The sequence below is a fragment of the Hyalella azteca genome, unplaced genomic scaffold, assembly GCF_000764305.2.
Source record: "Hyalella azteca isolate HAZT.00-mixed unplaced genomic scaffold, Hazt_2.0.2 contig1933, whole genome shotgun sequence".
In the NCBI taxonomy this organism is placed as follows: domain Eukaryota; kingdom Metazoa; phylum Arthropoda; class Malacostraca; order Amphipoda; family Hyalellidae; genus Hyalella; species Hyalella azteca.
The window spans coordinates 622,721-640,149 of NW_025932225.1; the positions used below are offsets into that span (position 1 = coordinate 622,721).

General features: G+C 36.2%; 2 protein-coding genes across 3 annotated transcripts in view; one reads left to right on the forward strand and one right to left on the reverse strand.

Moving 5' to 3' along the window:
* Window positions 1-149: 149 nt before the first annotated feature.
* On the reverse strand, window positions 150-10,318 carry LOC108667981 (transcriptional adapter 3). 2 transcript variants are annotated; one of them, XM_018155094.2, is made up of 11 exons: window positions 10,012-10,318; window positions 9,395-9,541; window positions 5,685-5,839; window positions 4,996-5,157; window positions 4,633-4,791; window positions 4,085-4,189; window positions 3,351-3,423; window positions 2,740-2,883; window positions 2,152-2,279; window positions 1,284-1,445; window positions 150-1,107 (listed from the first exon to the last, which is right to left on the reverse strand). In XM_018155094.2, the coding sequence occupies exons 1-11, from the start codon at window positions 10,130-10,132 to the stop codon at window positions 970-972; spliced, it is 1,494 nt and encodes a 497-aa protein (XP_018010583.1). In that variant the 5' UTR covers window positions 10,133-10,318; the 3' UTR covers window positions 150-969. The 2 variants fall into 2 exon arrangements, with proteins under 2 accessions (XP_018010583.1, XP_018010582.1); XM_018155093.2 differs by having other exon boundaries at window positions 5,685-5,872.
* A 6,558-nt stretch (window positions 10,319-16,876) lies between these two features.
* LOC108667964 overlaps window positions 16,877-17,429 on the forward strand; it is a 4,476-nt gene continuing 3,923 nt past the window's right edge. The window contains exon 1 of the mRNA XM_018155077.2: window positions 16,877-17,042. Coding sequence (XP_018010566.1) covers window positions 16,997-17,042 — 46 coding nt within the window. The 5' untranslated portion in view covers window positions 16,877-16,996. The remainder of the gene's footprint in view (window positions 17,043-17,429) is intronic.

Consider the following 17,429-nt stretch of genomic DNA (forward strand, 5'->3'; position numbering starts at 1 on the left):
ATCCGAGTTTCAGTGAACCTCTGAAGTCGACAATCGCAGCAAGAGAGTTGTTTTTTTAAATTTATTACTCAACAGCAAAATGCGAGACATTAACATTTAGATGTCCAAAAGACATCGATGTATGTATGTAGGGAGAATGACGGAGGAGATTTTATTGGCTGAATAATTTTAATAAACTGCAAGGCAATTACAGATATCTACATAGTCAATAACAAGTCTAGTGGCTACCGTGAGCCCATAAACTCAATCCGATTAATTTAGTTAAAGCATCTTCGTAAGTGATTACCATACAATGGTATATACATACATGACTTTACATAGATTGACTCGGAATTGAAACCTGCTCAAGTGAAAATCAAATACTCGACTCGACTATGTGCACGTATTCAAAATTGTGACTCGATGCATAGGACGCCATCATAACAGTTCATCCGTGATAGAAGTCAAGAATTTCAAAACTATAGTACAAAGCCTAATCGTTGTACCTCAAAAGCAGTGTCTAGCATAGCAATGTTTGGAAATAGATGTCACCGTTTCTAGTTATAATTAATAATAACGTGTAGGATAGTGATGCTTCACGTTGAACCACTATAAGCTTCAATGAGCGCCTAGTTCAATTATTATTGATTACACGTAATGCTGTTGCTACATAGATATTGTTTTTACGGTAAATAAATTAGGTATCAAATCAAAGTGATATAGTTCAGACGTCTTTAGTTGCCTGAGAGAACATCTTGAACATGATTTCACTTTATTATCGTTATCTACAAAATAGCAGGTCAGCCTATGGAGCATAGATTAACAGCTAGAACCGAGTAGCCTGAGTCTGAGGGGTTAAATCAAATGATTATTCAAGACAGTTTAACATAGTTTCTAAACATTGCAAGCTAATGCGGCGATGTTGACATTCTCGCAGATTTAACAATCCTTTGCACGCGAAAGTAAAAAATAAACAAGAACTACATGGGCTCAGGTGCTGAGAGTATCGAGCTGCCTGACGATCACCTCGCGCTCCTTGATGGCTTTCCACGCGGCTTCTTTATCACGCTTCGACGGAGGTTTCTTTTTCACGCGCATAGACGCCAAGTTTTTATGAGCTTCAATAACCTGTGAGCAAAAAAATTTCACGGACCTGATAAGCGTAGCTGTACTAACTGCACCTTTCCCTATTCTCAAATTTAATAATTTCTATGAAATACTTGTACAGCATATACAATTTAGCGCACTAGGACAACTTATTTAGCTATAGTACACATATTTGAAGCTATTCAAGCATATGTTACCTTGGCCTCGGCATCGCGAAGCTTTTTCTTGAGGTCGTGCCGGTAGAGCGCATCGCGCGCCAGCTTCAGCAGGCGGTTGAGCTGCGTGCGGTTGTGTGCAGACACCGCGCGCAGCTCTGACTGACACCGCTTCAGCTCCTGCAGGATTTCGTCATCCTCGTCCTGAAGGATACATGAGCAGCACTAACTATATATGTGGAAATATTATCCAATATATTTGTTTAAATCATACAATACTAACGAAGCATCAAGCAAGACTCTTGTCCAAAAAAATATATACCAAGATTCATTATTTTCATAGTGAAGTAGGATAATCCACTTTAGGAGGGATGTGAAATTTTGTGATCATGCAATGTTGCTCACGTATAGTTATTCGAAATCATTAATAACCGTTACATTAAATGCCTTCAATAATCCTGCAAGCAAGCTTAATCTCTTTAAATAAAGTACAGAAATCATTTTATAACCACACTTCTCAATTTTTTGAAGTTTAAGGAACACGAAAGTTTTCCCAACACATAGTTTTTTATGGATATCTCGCTGCCTCACTATGAGCGTTACATATACAGGCAAAAATTACTTGAAAAATAAATCATTGAACTATTTAACTGCATAAGTACATGGTATAAGCGTTCATGAGTCAAACTCACTCAGTTCTTTTATTCAAAACAACTGTGTCTGGCTCTTCTTGCATTGTTTATAAATGAACGTTTGACCGAAAGAGCTAAGTAATAAATATTTCCCAGATGTGTGAAACAATGTATACAAAACTTCAAAGGATTGAAGCTGACAGTGACACTTAACCATTTGCTTTCCCATGTGAAGCATATGGCAATCAAGACCAAATAACAGCCAGCGTCTTGAGTACCTGGTTGATGTGATCAGCATCCATGATGCCGTGTTCTTGAAGTTCTTTACGTAGGCGTTTTTCCAGGCCTGCTCCGTTGCCCAGACCAAGGCTGCGCAGGAATCCAGGTCTCCCCACGCCAAGACCAACTACACAAATTATTATTAATATTTATTTCTAACTTTATAAGCAATAAATTACACTCCTGCACTGCACATATACATCACCCGAAATAGCAGCTACACAAAAAGTAATGAGCAACAAAAACGTTTCTAGTTCAGTGAAATTAAAAATTCGTAATCATTGGTGTTAGCAAATGTATGCATATCCTACTTAAATGTACTGTACCTAGGAACGGGGGCATTATACTTCGTTTCATCTGTCTCATTAACACGGCTGTACTTTGAGTTATAACTCTACCTTTGGATTTTAACTTTACTTTTGCATCATAACCTCACCTTTGTATTATAACTCTATCTTTGGATAATAGCTCTACCTTTTTATTATAACTCTATGTTTGATTATAACTCTATCTTTGTATTATAACTTTACCTTTGGATTATAATTCTAACTCTGTATTATAACTCTGCCATGGCATTATAACTCTACCTTTATTCTCGGAGTTTTCACACGGTCCACGTTCATCCACAAGCCCCGCCAGGAGACGCTGTGCAATAGGCCCCAGGGTGGCTGCGTCGTCTGCACTGCTGCTGTGGTTCAGGTCCACCTCGCGAAGCAGCTTGTCCGGCACATCTGAATTCCAACAACTAACATCAATTCTCGATGGCTAATCAAAATTACAAAGTAATATTACAGTTAGTACAGTTATTTTTAGTCACATTTAACTACTGGGTGACACATTTTCTGCTGCTCACATTAAACTTCATCATTCCGTAGAAGTTAAAACCATCGCTTCCAGGCTTAATTTAGCTTTGTGATGTCAAGCTTGGTTATTGATTTCACATAATTTTTCATAATTTTTCATAAGTGCTTCAAACATTGGAGTTTACACCACCATCAACATAAGAGTATATAGAGAAACTTTCAGCACAAAAACAGGCACAATTCTGAAACCTTGCAACGGTTTACTGTGTGTTGTGGGGCATATTAAGAAACGTAAAAATAAGACACACTTTTCAAACAAAATCACATTCTCCAAAATTTTTCTATACAAATATTTTTTGAAGTGAGACTAGCGCGTTAAGGTACTATGAACCTACCTCCATTAGAGCTGCTCTTCTTCTTGCTGCTGCTGTTTTCGTTTAGCTTGCTGCTGCTCTCCTTCTGCTCGTCCTGATAAAATATTGTTCAAATCAATTAAAATAAAAAACACAAAATTACTAGAAATGCAGCATAATATGTGGAACCCAACATATGATGTGTAAGTGATTATTCACAAACAAATCAAGAAGAACAACAATTGATTAAGTATAAACAAAAAAGCGCTCGGAAATTTTCTGCTCTACAAATTTAAATTTAATGTATATCACGTCATGAAAAAAAAACGAAAAATAGTAAGCTGCATTTCACAGGAAATGGTTTTTGACGAATGATAAATTTAGGATTATAGATTCGAACAAAATTAATAGTTTCTTATTGGATTTTAAAAATTTAAATAAAAAAAACCTTGAATTAGGTGAAAAGTGCTGCGAGTCATAAATCTTAGTATTATGACATTTTGCGTACAGAATTGACTTAATATGGACGCCTTATAGGTAGTACAAATGAAAATTGATTACGTTTTGAACATTTAAATAGATGAGGAGATAAATAAGGTATAAATTGAAAAAACGAAAATGCTTACATAAAGAATTCAAGGTTAAAATCATGCAGATGACATTAAATAGGACTGACATTATTGAAAAGATTATATTTGGCAAGTCTCCTGCTATTTACGTCTTATGAAATATTTTCAGTGAAGTTGTTTACATTCAAATTTAATTTATGTAATTACCACGAGGTCCTCCTGAGCCCAGCGCAGAGTGTAGTGCTTGCCCAGGGCCTGTATCTTGTATACGTCGGGGTCGTCGTTGTGAGCCGCGATCAGGTCCTCCAGAGCCTGCAACAAGACACTCGGTGAGAATATACACTAAACTTCACAGCGGATTATGATGTAGTTAATGGAAACTATGCAACGATGAAGAAATAATCTGAATCTGATTTAGATTATTTATACGTTTTTTTAACACATAGGAGTTTCATATGAGACACATATAAAACTCTCAAATATGCTTCCCATCCCCCAAGCACCTCACTATAATATTAAAACCTCCAATTTTCCCCCAAGTACATCAGCTTTTCTTCCGAATTCCACAACGAGCTAAAAATCGGGTCACGAGGATTTTTGTTACGTGAAATGACCGGTTGCTGCTTTGAAGTTTAAACAATTAGAATGTCGACGGTGAACGAGTATTTTGCAATTGCACATACCAAGATAAAATAAGCTAGTGAAAAAGACTACTTTAACGTCAGTTCGCAATTTACAGACATATACATACGTACCTTAATGTCATCAGCTGTCAGCTCCTGACAATAGGTGTCGACCATGGCCCAGAACCTGTTGGTGATGTCGTTGCGGGAAGGAGGAGGTCGGGGCACCTCGGCAGCTGGCAGGTCGGGGACATCAAACAACGGCTCGTTGCGCACTATAGAGCACTTCACCTGCACCATAAGGAACGCTATTAACTAAATGCTTTTTTTAAGGATTACGTACTTCATCATCACCTAATTTCCAAACATTACTTCTAAGGATTTCACAACAATTCACAGTCTTCGCCGAGGCCGGGTCTGCAAGTGCAAATATTTTTCATACAGTTGAAATTATAGTTCAGTATTGAGAAAAATTCTGAGAAACAAGCAGCTTACCTTGGGTACTTTACTGGGGGGCGGTGGGGGCGTGGCATGTGCTACAGGGGCCGGTGCGAGCCCCGGCGTCGAGTCTCGCGCCTTGCTGGCCTCCCTGGCCTTCTTGCTGGGCCTCTGCAGTGTGTCGCCGTCGGTGCGCACCCGCTTGCCGGGCGATACTTGCTGTAGCAGTACACAAGAACTCACGATTAAACTCGTATTCAAAGTAGAGAATAACTGCACGTTAATAAAATTAAGCTGAAATAGTGACCATGGCCTTTGCCTTAGTAATTTATTGACAGAATCAAAAAGTTTTATGAATCTATGTTGTAAGGAAAACATGGAAAAGGCAATTTTTAAATCAATTAAAATATGAAAGAACGGCAATTGCATAAAAAATTATATTTTCATGAACTAAAAAAATCAGCAATAGCATTGCCCTCTGACAATATATTGAAGATGATACTGAATATATTGAAGAAGATACTGAATATATTGAAGAAGATACTGAATATATTGAAGAAAGTACTGAATATATTGAAGATGATACTGAATATATTGAAGAAAATACTGAATATATTGAAGATGATACTGAATATATTGAAGATGATACTGAATATATTGAAGAAAGTACTGAATATATTGAAGATGATACTGAATATATTGAAGATGATACTGAATATATTGAAGAAGATATTGAATCAACTCACTGGTCTGGGAACAATCTTGCCCTTCTCCATCTGCTCAATGATGGTGACCTGTTCCGTGAGGGCGCTCTGACGCACCAGCATTGAAGAGGCCAGAAGCTCCAATTCGAGTTGGAGATTATCCAGCTCCTCCATGGAGATTGTCTCTCCAGAGCACACTAAAGGAACACCAGAGTGAGCAGACTCTAGCACTGCATGGTTCAAATACGAGGGCAAAAGAATTCCGGATACAAACAAAACCATGCCATGCAACTCTCAGTCGGCAAATGTTACACGCAAACAAACGTTCCCAGGATGACACGCAACAACCACAGGCAGCAAGATAAATATTTCTTCCAAAATCATCAAAGTAGAATTTTATCATTACAAATTTACTTTCAAACATTATAGAAAAATTTGTTTTCCAACAGGAAAACATTACAGAAACTATCAAAGCCAGGAAAAGTTTTCTGGTAGAAATGCATTATTTTGGTAGGTAAAATATTACATTATTAAAAGATAAGTAGCCACACATGACGGACAGAACAGCAACATAGCCCATTGTTTCAAAATACAAGCACACGATCAACATAAATTAAGCCAACACCCCAAGTTCTTTCAGAATTTTGGCAGCCCATTTAGTACATTTGAATTTTGTAAATACATTTAAAATTAAATATAAAAAATGATTGCAGAACAATAAGGATTTTTATAAAACAAAATATATTCATGAGAATAATGATAAAGAGATAGAAAAGATATTGATGCAAGGGATCCATTGTTGCTGACATGTGAAATATGTTATAACCAAGTACTGAGCAGTATATTAAAAATGTGATTATAAATAACTCAATTCAAATAAAGTGGGATAACATTTTTGCAAATAAAATGTCACATCGGCTGAGCCAAGAAATAATTAAACAAATTTGAATTCAAAATTGTGCATAAAGCGGAGTAACAATGGCCATGTTAAGGAAGAAATGAATAATAAAATGTGAAATAGCTTGGATAATTAAATAAGTTTTAAATAAAACATCATTAAAACAGTGATGTAGCAATTAGATGCAGGATTGATTGACCAAAACAGGACTAATAAGAACGTGTTATACAAGAATGGACAACGAGAGAATTGACATGACATTGAGTTGTCATGTTCATGAGTTGATTAACTAATTCAAAAATCAATATTCCAATGTTGAGAAGAAACAACTTGAGAACACGTGACACATCAACCATATAAAACAAGCGGCAATGCAGCTCAAGTAAGACAGGGGTTCCAAACGCAACATGGAAGCCATGATATGACATGAGGGATGACGGAATGACGTCACGGGATGAGGGCAGCATGCCATTTGGGGTGTGATGACGTCACGGGATGAGGGCAGCATGCCATTTGGGGTGTGATGACGTCACGGGATGAGGGCAGGATGGCATGTGGGTGTCCAGGATGCAACACATGGAGCAGAGGCATCATGAGGAGCACATGATACCAGCAAGGCCGCATAGGGACGGACGCAGCAACGACAGCAGAGAAAGTCAAATTATAATATGTTTGAACGAATGCTATTATAATGATATTAATCCAAGAATGATTCTATTGAAGCTTTCACAGTGCATTAATAATCAAATACCTGAACATAGCTCAACCACAATTATTAAGATGCTAAAAAGTATTTACACTTAATTATAATACACAGGATCATGGTATCAGAAATAGGAGTATATAGGGATTTTATGTCATATGTACAAAAAATTTTGCAGATTCTTGAGAATTTGAAGACCATACAGGCAGGGTAGAATTCCACAGTTACACATAATGTTAACCTTTTCAAGTTGAACTCACAAAGAAGCAGTTCCGGTAGAATTATTTCTGAATATGAAACCCACCACTCTATTTATAATTTCACCAAGCAGTACAGTGATCAAATTTGAACTTGCCACACATATAATGAATGAAATTGAATTAATTAAGAACCATCCCAGTCACTTTGAAGCACTAGACATTATGAAAAATGTGCATGATATTTCAATATTCTTTGGTCTTCTCACGCATCAATAAATACAAGTATTGAATGGAGAGAGTGACCCAGCATGCAAATTCATGGACTAAGTATTTCTAAATAGCGCAAGCTACATCAAATTTATACAGAAAGTTTCACAGAACAGCAAGACAATTTACAAAGCAATGGTAGCAGTATAGATAAAAAGCATTTGCAAGACAAAGTTTACAGCTTGAATTGATAACAGAAAAGATAGTGTGAGTGAATGCTAATTAACTTAGGTAGTAAGACATGTCTGACCAAGAGAGAAAAATATAACTGGTGGTGGAACTGAATACCCTGAACCAATGCTATGCTTGGAAGTAAAATGTGGGTGCAACTTGAATTACACAATAAACAAATGATGACAATAAATACATATTATCATTTCTACTTCATCATTACAAAGTAGAAAAGTTAATAGGAGAATATGATTCAGTTAAAGAGTATATATTGAGGATGACATGCAGTGCAATGTGGTCAGTAGGATTTTCAAAGGCCTTATCAATATGGGATAATTTACAGAAAATTCCAGCTTCATTGAATGATTCACCATACCAATTCCATAGCAAACCTGCATTATTAAATGAAAAGTGTAACAAACTTTGAAGTAAGTCAGGCTAAAGAGTCGGGCAGGAGTAATCAAGTTGATAAAGTGAAATTACCTTAGAGGGAAAATTATTTAGGTTAACACAACATCTTGTAGGTACATATTGAAGTTGAACTCACCAGTGACATCATCAAAAAACCAAAGTTTCTGTAGGTGAAATCTTAAAAAGAAAATAAATTGAAAAATTTAACTCAACTGCACTCCAGGGCGGGATTTTTTCGTATGGTCATCACATGTTTCATCCTTTAAAGTCATGACTTTCATCACAAATCCAAGAAATATGAAGAACTATAAAATTTTTCAAACATCTTTGCCAGCGAGAGTGGAAATTTTCAGGGTTTGATGAAGAAATTGAAAAAGGAAGTAACATACAATAACAGATCACAGCTTATGATCTCACAGACAGAGAAAAGCACTCAACAGTGAAACACACTTTGACTCTTGACAACATTACAGTAAACCCATAGCAAGGGAACAAAGAAACAGCAAAGTTGCAATAGATGACAGGAATAACAAGAATAATAATTATTTATTTCCAAGCTGCAAGCTCCAATTATTGGTAAATAAAATTAGCATCATTAAGGAAAGGTGGCTTCAAGCTTTCCTCCTTCATAGACTAGGTTTGAAGTACATGATAAATTTGTTAAGTCAAATATGATGCTTGCTGATGTTCAGCCACTGATGACAGTTGATTTATGTACAAATAATAATTTTAATAACACTTTTGGACCAACAGCAACAATTTTCAGGTGTTCTGTTCCATTCCTTTTTTGCATGATCACTTAAACTTAAAAGCTTTATTACATGATTTTTGTATGAAATTCAGGTACTAGTAGTGGTTCAAATCATTACTATTGGGGCTGCAAGTAATCATGTAATGACTATAAGGGCTAAGAGCAATGAAATAATGACAATTGCGGCTGAGAGCAAGAATATATAAGCATAAAAAATACTCAAAAATAAAAAAAAAATAAAAAAATACTGCAATTACCAGCAACATTATTAACATAATAAATAAGAACTTAAAAAATGACCAACTACTTTGATGGCCTCATTGAGAATGAAGAGCAAAGAAGAAAGCTCACAGTTTGTGTAGCGAGGCAAAAATTTGATGTGATCCACAGCAGCCATGATGGGAAGTGTCAGCGCACAATCCTTCAGATCTACGCAGGAAGAACTGTTGCTGCCACTATCTTCTTTCTTATTGTTACTGCTAGAACTGCCACTGCCTCCTGTAAAAATTGCATATAAATGAGAAAGTTTCTCACTACAAAATTTCTTGTTGGGAGAAATCCTAAAATAATGAAGACAAATTACACAGAATAGCAAAATATTGGCATATGTAACCAAGTAAAACATTATCCCTTAAAATGAAGACAAATTTTGTAGATCAAGTTAAAATAATGGTAGGAAAAAATGAATAGGTAGCAGGTTACATATCAATGCTTTTTATAATTAAAGAAAATGTTCTTCATAAATAAATAAACCTAAAGAATATTATTATAAAAATGCATCAATAAAAAAATATAAGCAAGCAGATATAAATTTTCACCAGAATTTTATAATGTAAAAAGAACATAACAAATCAACATAATTTTAGCACATTGGAGAGTGAAACTGCCGATGACAATTAAGTTGTGCAAAAATTTTTATCACAACTTTATCAATGACACTGTAAAAATTCATGACCAAGATGACTCACCAGCACCACTTCCATTGTGAGATCCATTACCAGATGAAAGCCTACTTGAGTCATGTTCCTTCTTGCGCATTATCTTCCCAGACGACTTGTGAACCTTGCCCTTGCTGGGTGTGGGAGCCATGATTTCAGATAATTTCTCAATAAAAAATGTAAGGGGCTACAGAAAGTGGCTTTCAAACATCCATATTTTGAACGAAGAAAAAAAAATGCTTTGCTGCATCATAAAATTAATTAAATAAGTGATTCACAACAAACATACCGGTACCACAAATAAAACTGAAAGAACAATCAAGTACAATGAGAGATTCAGAATAGGAAAAAATGCTTTTTAATCTCTTAACAATATAAAAATTCTGAAGAATTGCATGCAGTATAAATGCCATATGGCTACAATATTGAGGTCCATATGCCGAGTTAATCAATTAACTTGCTAATATCAGTTTCTTAGGCTCATATCACTACTATTATGGAATATTTGTTGCAAGAACTACCTAAGCCTTCAAGATTTCTTGCCAAAAATGCATTTAAGGAGGTACTCAAGGAGAAATGTTGTTGAAAGATGCTCTAATAACATATAGTATTTTAATGCTGATGACGTGATGCATCATATGGCCATGCATAGAATATATCTACTTTCCAAGCCATGACCAGAGCTTTCCTGCTATTTTGAAGCCACAAGATTCTTGCTAGATTAATTATCTCCAAACAAATTGTTAACAAAAATACACAATCAAGCCACAAAATTCTAAAGCTATTGAAACATTGTTAGTTTGGAGCTGCAAGATTTCAGTATCAAGTCGGAAATTTCCAAATCCTGGAAACACCAAAGAACAATAGAATTAGCTATCAGTTCATACTCTGCACCCTGAAATTTAAGGTCAACAATTTTACTGCTTAACACAGAGGTGAAAAATGGTTTAAAAAATTAATTCACTTCTAATTCCCTCATAAAGTTCTGAATTTTTGTCAAGATAATGCTGGCATCCAGGCAAAGAATATCTCGAAACATCTAAGCCATGACTATAGCTTTCCTACAATTTTAGGATTAGGAGCCATGAGATTCCTGCTAGATGGATAACTTCCTGAGAAACTTTTAACAAAAATGAACTAGTATAAGAGCAGCAAGGTTCATAATTAATACAAAAAGCATTCCTTTGGAGCCACAAACTTTTGGTAATAGGAAGGAAAATTTCACTCTTACAGGTATCAATGATACTTAAATGGCCTACTCATATGACTCAAAAGGGATGAGTCTAAAAAAAAGTCTGCTTTACTAATGCCAAATTGCCAATTGCCACTATGCTGCTCCCAGATTGCAAACTAATGCAAAGTATGGCAAAACATATGTCAAGGACACCATCACACCAAACTGCATCCCAAAGATGCTGAGGTTTGTTCAAGGCGGACAGCAGTTACCAATTATCCGGAAAGCAGAGTTCAGTGAATGCATTGCTAATTTTTGCATTTGTAGACCAAAAGCAAAGCCAGCAGTAGGTACCGTAAAATGGGGTAACTTAGACCGGTGGGGTAACTTAGACCACTTTTCATTTTTTTAACAAAAACCCCCCACAACTCAAAAACTATTTGACATAGAAAAATTTTGTCAATAGGCATTAAAGACCTAATACTGAGGCTACATAACACAATAGAAAGATTTGAAAAGTTTGCATATCTAATGGGTTAAAAAATTAAAAATGTGACCCATGAAAAAAAGCTATTATTTAAAGCCTGTCAGAGTACCCCCTCCAATTTTTTTATTTTTTGGTTAAATAACTCCAGGTTTTGATGCATTGTAGAAAAGACTATGAGAGGCAGGAGCCAGCAATTTATGGTGAGTGAAGCTAGAGTATAGACCTGTATTTTGCATGTTTCAATTCAAGTTTAATTTAGCTAGTAAAAAATGGCATCATTTATAAAAAAAGTGGTCTAAGTTACCCCATTTTACGGTACCCCAAGATGCGTTGCTGCGTTGCCAACAGTCTTTGTGATGCCTTGCAAACATAATTTTCATCAAAATTCTTGCAAAAACCAACTTTGATGAGTGTATCTTCAACACCCCAGGTATTGCAGTAGACAATTTCCATTTGCATCACAACAGAAATTACCATATTGTAAATTGTGCTTTGCAGCCTCATCTGACCCACTAGAAACCAAAAATTTTAAAATACAATGCAGTCACTGGTGGGTAAAACTTCAGATTAAGTGCATCCAAAAAAAAGGGTGTTTTTTTATTATATGTTTATTGGGGTATAGATTAAAAATCTGAAATCCGTTTTTGTCGGTCAGCATCGGAAAACTGATTTTTTTATATTTGTTCTATAGAAAACAACAATGGGAGACCCATGGGAAACCGGGGGTTTTAGGATGGGGGACACGCCGTGGCTCTAATTCGTCAAAAAAAAAAAATCAGGCAAAAATCGGCGAAAATTGGAAAGTTTTGTTAACCTAAGCTAACCTAATGCGATTTTTCAGTTTCACATAGGTTTACAGTCATTCCCAGATCAATATAGATCATTTCCAGTCAAAAAAATTTTCCGATATTTTCCATATTTTTGCCTGATTTTTTGACAAATTAGAGCCTCGGGCGTGTCCTCCCCCCCTAAAACCCTTAGTTGCCCCCATTGTCGTTTTCTATAGAAAATATATGAAAAATAGAAAAAAATTGGTTTTCCCATGCTGACCACCAAAAACGGATTTCAGATTCTTAATCTACATCCCAAAAAACATATAATTAAAAAAACACTCTTTTTTTGGATGCACTTAATCTAAAGTAATACCCACTGGTGTACCTCCAAGCTCTCCAGCTCCATGGTTAGCATTGCCTAAGACTCAAAATCAAGAATACATAAAATACAATAATTTTAATCCAAATTTGTTGGCAAGATCTTCTGAAGGCATATATATTGCCACTGATGCGTCACCAAGGTCTTCAGATATTCACGAAGACCAACTTTCTTTACCCTGGCCAATTATGCTTTAATCTTTACCCCCAACTTTCTATGCCCTGGCCAATTAACTATTTTGCGGGTAAGTTACCATATATGGTAATTAAAATAGGAGTAAAAAAAGGCCCCCCACATCACCCACATGGCTTGGGGCAGCCTGCTAACAAGCTCCAACCAATCACAGATCGTGTATGAGTTACATTATGTATGACGTAGTGCTCTGACGCGCTCTTACGTCTGTGTGAGCTGAATTAAAAACTAAGTACACTGGAAAAATGGCAAAATGGCATTTCGGACCCTCATCATATTCATCATCACATTCTAACCCATGAAGAACTGTAGGTAAGCCTGTAAGGCCATGATAGTTGCTAGCATCATAGTTAAAAACTTGCTTTATCAACTGATTATGATGCCATTTACTCAAAGCAAATGCAAGATAGTGAAATATGATTGCAAAAATTAGTGTGATCATATATGAGTATACGCCTGCCAATGCTTAGAGATGGAAGTGACTATCTTTGGTCATATGCCCACTAAAGGTAAATTTCTACAGCGCTTGGTAGATATGTTTGTTACTTGTTAGCATTTAGTGGTTAGCTGTATTATGATTTAAGCCTTGTTTTTCAGTCTAACGTACCTTTAGTTCACCACTTGATGCTTTCCCTGACTTTGACTGCAGTCCAAGCTCTTGGCATTCCCTTTGCTTTGCTACAGAACATAGAGCCAAAGCGGTTGCAGGCAAGATGGTCTTTGTATTGACCCAGACAATAACATGTCCTTCACCAATACTAATTCTTACTGACAATTTTTTCACAAGTTATAGGTAGCCTATATGTTGTAGGGTAAACGTGTTATATTCCAACATAGTGGGTAATTCCGACACCTCTCTGGTTTTTCCTTTATATTAAGCTTTGTCTTAGTTCCACGCATTTGCTGATGGTTGAAATAGTGACGTCATACCTTGGCACGCCAAACTATTGCCAAAACACTAGGTTTGGGCTGTCTGGTGGGAAAATGTTGAGATCCAAAGAGAGACAGTGCATGCAACCCAGTGAGATCATCAAAAAATGTGTCAAAGTTGATAGTTGACCTTGCTCTACCAAATAGTGATAAACTGTTTGGGTAGAAATAATATTATGGTTTGAGACTTTTAAATACGTCTGTGAATATATTAGGAATCCTTTAAGTATACTTGTATTTGCTAATTTCAAGTAGTAAATAAATTAATAGATGATTAAGTTAAGAAACGGATTTAGACACATAAAAACTAATTCCGACACAACTTGAATTGGACACACACAGCTCGTTCCAAGCTGTGTGCAAAAATTAAAATTTTCTTGATTAAAAGCTTAATAGCTCTTAATTAAAAGCCTAATTAGTGTTCAATATTCAATAGTGTTCTAATTCAAAGCCGTGTTGTATTCCAATACAGCTCACACTGTCACACAGTGATCACTCGATCAGAATTCAAACACAAGGATGTTGGAATTACGTATTAGTAGAGTTTGAAGCGCTCCCATGTCCCATGCCACACTCAGGATGATGTATGTTTTTGGTGAATTTTCCCGTGCATTTTCACTTTTTTTAAGCTATTGCTGTGCTCAGTTGGCACAATGTAATGAAAATTGATTAACTTCGCGCACGTGTTCGCGCAATCCCGGCCATCAATTCTACGTCGCGCTGCCGTGCACGAGCAGTATGTGGAGGAACAGACGTAATACTCACATTACTCAGTACAGTATGCCTTTAATTACCTTTCAATAATATATGCTTTTTCTTGATACGGAAATTTGGTGAATGAGAAATCTAGAACTTTATTTTAGAAGAAATTTTCTCCAAAGTCATATGGCAACACTGAACACCGTCTGTTTACATTTCGTATGTATAATAGCCGCAGTTTACGATTACCGTACGTTCCGTATCCGACAAGGCAGACAAGCGGAAGAGTCAGAAGTAACCCGGACATGTCTTACATTTTATTATTGTCAGTTCGACTCGCGTAGTCAATATACTCGCGTATATTGTCAACTAAAATAGTAGACTATTCTGACTAAAATAGTAGAACTATTTTAGCTTTCTAAAGTACGGCGCACGGCGCATTTTTTTACCAGCATAGTACGGCGCACCGCGCAGGTTGTTAAAATGACAAAATAAATTCCCGCGCATCTGGCACATCTTCCTGACTATGGGTCCCATGTGGCGGCCGGTGCCAGAATTCGTCTCACAACGAATTTAGTCACACACAGCGTCGGAATATAGGGATTTGGTAGGTGTGCATTCTAAAGGCTTTTAAATAAATATGGCAACACTTTGTGACATTTCATCATTGCTGGCGTGTAGTGCAGTGTTTTGAGTCATGTAAAGCAAACAGAACTCGAGTAATGCATACAATTATTTTTTATAGTTTTTCATTTCTCGATGCGTCCTTAATGTGATGGAATATACCGCGTTTACCCTATATGAATGTGACTCTTTACATACGGCATGGATGTCTCATTATATAGATGGTCTGGAAATATCTTGCCATAAAATACTAAATGTACCTATAATTTTTTTTCATCTTGATTGCTTCCTTTGTATGTGTTATAATACATGTATAAAAGAGCAATCAAGATGTTTTTTACCATCTAAACAGTAAACTTTCTATGTCAAAATCCACAAATTTTTCGTACCTTAAGTCGGCAAGGCCCCATATATGATCACTTCATTAATTGTGATTTTTAATTATATATGGAATTTTTTGAAAATGCTTACGAGTAGATATATCTTAGAATTGGTCGTACTTTTAAGTACAATCATCAAATATTGCAATTTCATCGTATTTCTATGTCCGCCCGGGAAAGGGTTAGGGTAAACGCGTATATTCCGTCACATTAAGGACGCATTGAGAAATGAAAAACTATAAAAAAATAACCGTATGCATTACTCAAGTTCTGTTTGCTTTATGTGACTCTCAAAACACCACACTATGTGTCAGTAACAACGAAACGTCACAAAATGTTGCCATATTTATTTAAAAGCCTTTAGAATGCAAACCTACCAAATCCCTATATTCCGTCACTGTGTGTGGCAATATTCGGCACGTGGTGAGGCGTATTCCGTCCGCGCTTCAAATTCTACTGATACGTAATGCCGTCATCCACGTGTTCGAATTCCATTTGCTGTGTGAGCTGTATTGGAATACAACATGGCTTTGAATTAGAACACTAATGAATATTGAACACTACTTAATTACGCTTTTAATTAACAACTATTAAGCTTTTAATTAAGCAAATTTTAATTTTTGTACACAGGTTGGAACGATCTGTGTGTGTCCAATTCAAGTTGTGACGGAATTAGTTTTCATGTGTCTAAATCCATTTCTCAACTTAATCATCTAGCTATTAATTTATTTACCACTTGAAATCAGCAAATACAAGTATACTTAAAGGATTCTTAATATATTCAAAGATGTATTTAAAAGTCTCAAACTCTCAAACCATAATATTCTTCCTATACAAATAGTTATTCACTATTTGGTAGAGCAAGGTCAACTGTCAAATTTGACACATTTTTCGATGATCTCACTGGGTAGCGTGCATTGTCTCTCTTTGGAGTTTGGATCTCAATATTTTTCTGCTAGATGGCCAAGACCCCACTATGCAGAGAGTGATAAATATTTGAAAGATATTCGGAGACGAATTAGCAGACAAATTTACTTCTTCGAAGATCTTGCCGACACCATTTACCAATCTTACCGAAGCTTCGGCGAGTCAGCCAACCTTCCAGAAGCTTTGGCGACGCTGCCAACGATGCTTTCTGTGAGGCAACGTTTTCTGCACAACCAGAACGGAAGAAAAACGAAAGAAAGAAATGCCAATGAGCTGCCTCAGCTCAGCCTGCAGGATGTGGCATCCAGCTGACCAACGTAGCGTACAGCTCCAAGTGATCGGTTAGTACTTTGGTGACTGTTAAAGGGGAAGCAACTTGCTTGCTGCTCTAATTCAACAAATTTAGCACCAAGAAATGAAGCTAGTTTGATAGGCTGTTTCACTCACATCATGGAAAGAACGAATAAACGGTCAATTCATCAGCTTGAAGTTGAAGGTAAGTAAATTTTATTCAGTAGTAAATAATTGTTAGCAAATATTTATTCTTATTTATTTTGATAAAAACTTGAACAAATTGGTCGCATTTTCGGTGCCGTCTTTATTAGGTGCTGCATAATATGCCATAATATGCCTGCTATATATATATACATATATATCTCTTAAACAAGTTTTGTTAAAGACCAGAGAATTAGTTTTATTACCACGTTTTTCTTAGCTCGCTTTCGTGTCTGTGATGATCAAATCTTGCAATCGATATTTCACCAACTTTCCCATTAGCTAGCGCTCTGAAACTTTTAGGGAAGCTCAGCTCCCGATAACAATACAATAATCAATAATTTGTTGCACGTTTCCAGGCGTATAAACTCTAAAGGAACTCACAAGC

Excerpts from the sequence above, each read along its gene's own strand:
- LOC108667981 (XM_018155093.2), bottom strand. The coding sequence starts at position 10,132 with ATGGCTCCCACACCCAGCAAGGGCAAGGTTCACAAGTCGTCTGGGAAG. Across the intron at positions 5,873-9,394 it reads TTTGCCTCGCTACACAAACT|TGCTAGAGTCTGCTCACTCT; the intron begins GTGAGCTTTCTT and ends TGAACCATGCAG. Across the intron at positions 3,424-4,084 it reads GGGCTCAGGAGGACCTCGTG|GACGAGCAGAAGGAGAGCAG; the intron begins GTAATTACATAA and ends ATATTTTATCAG.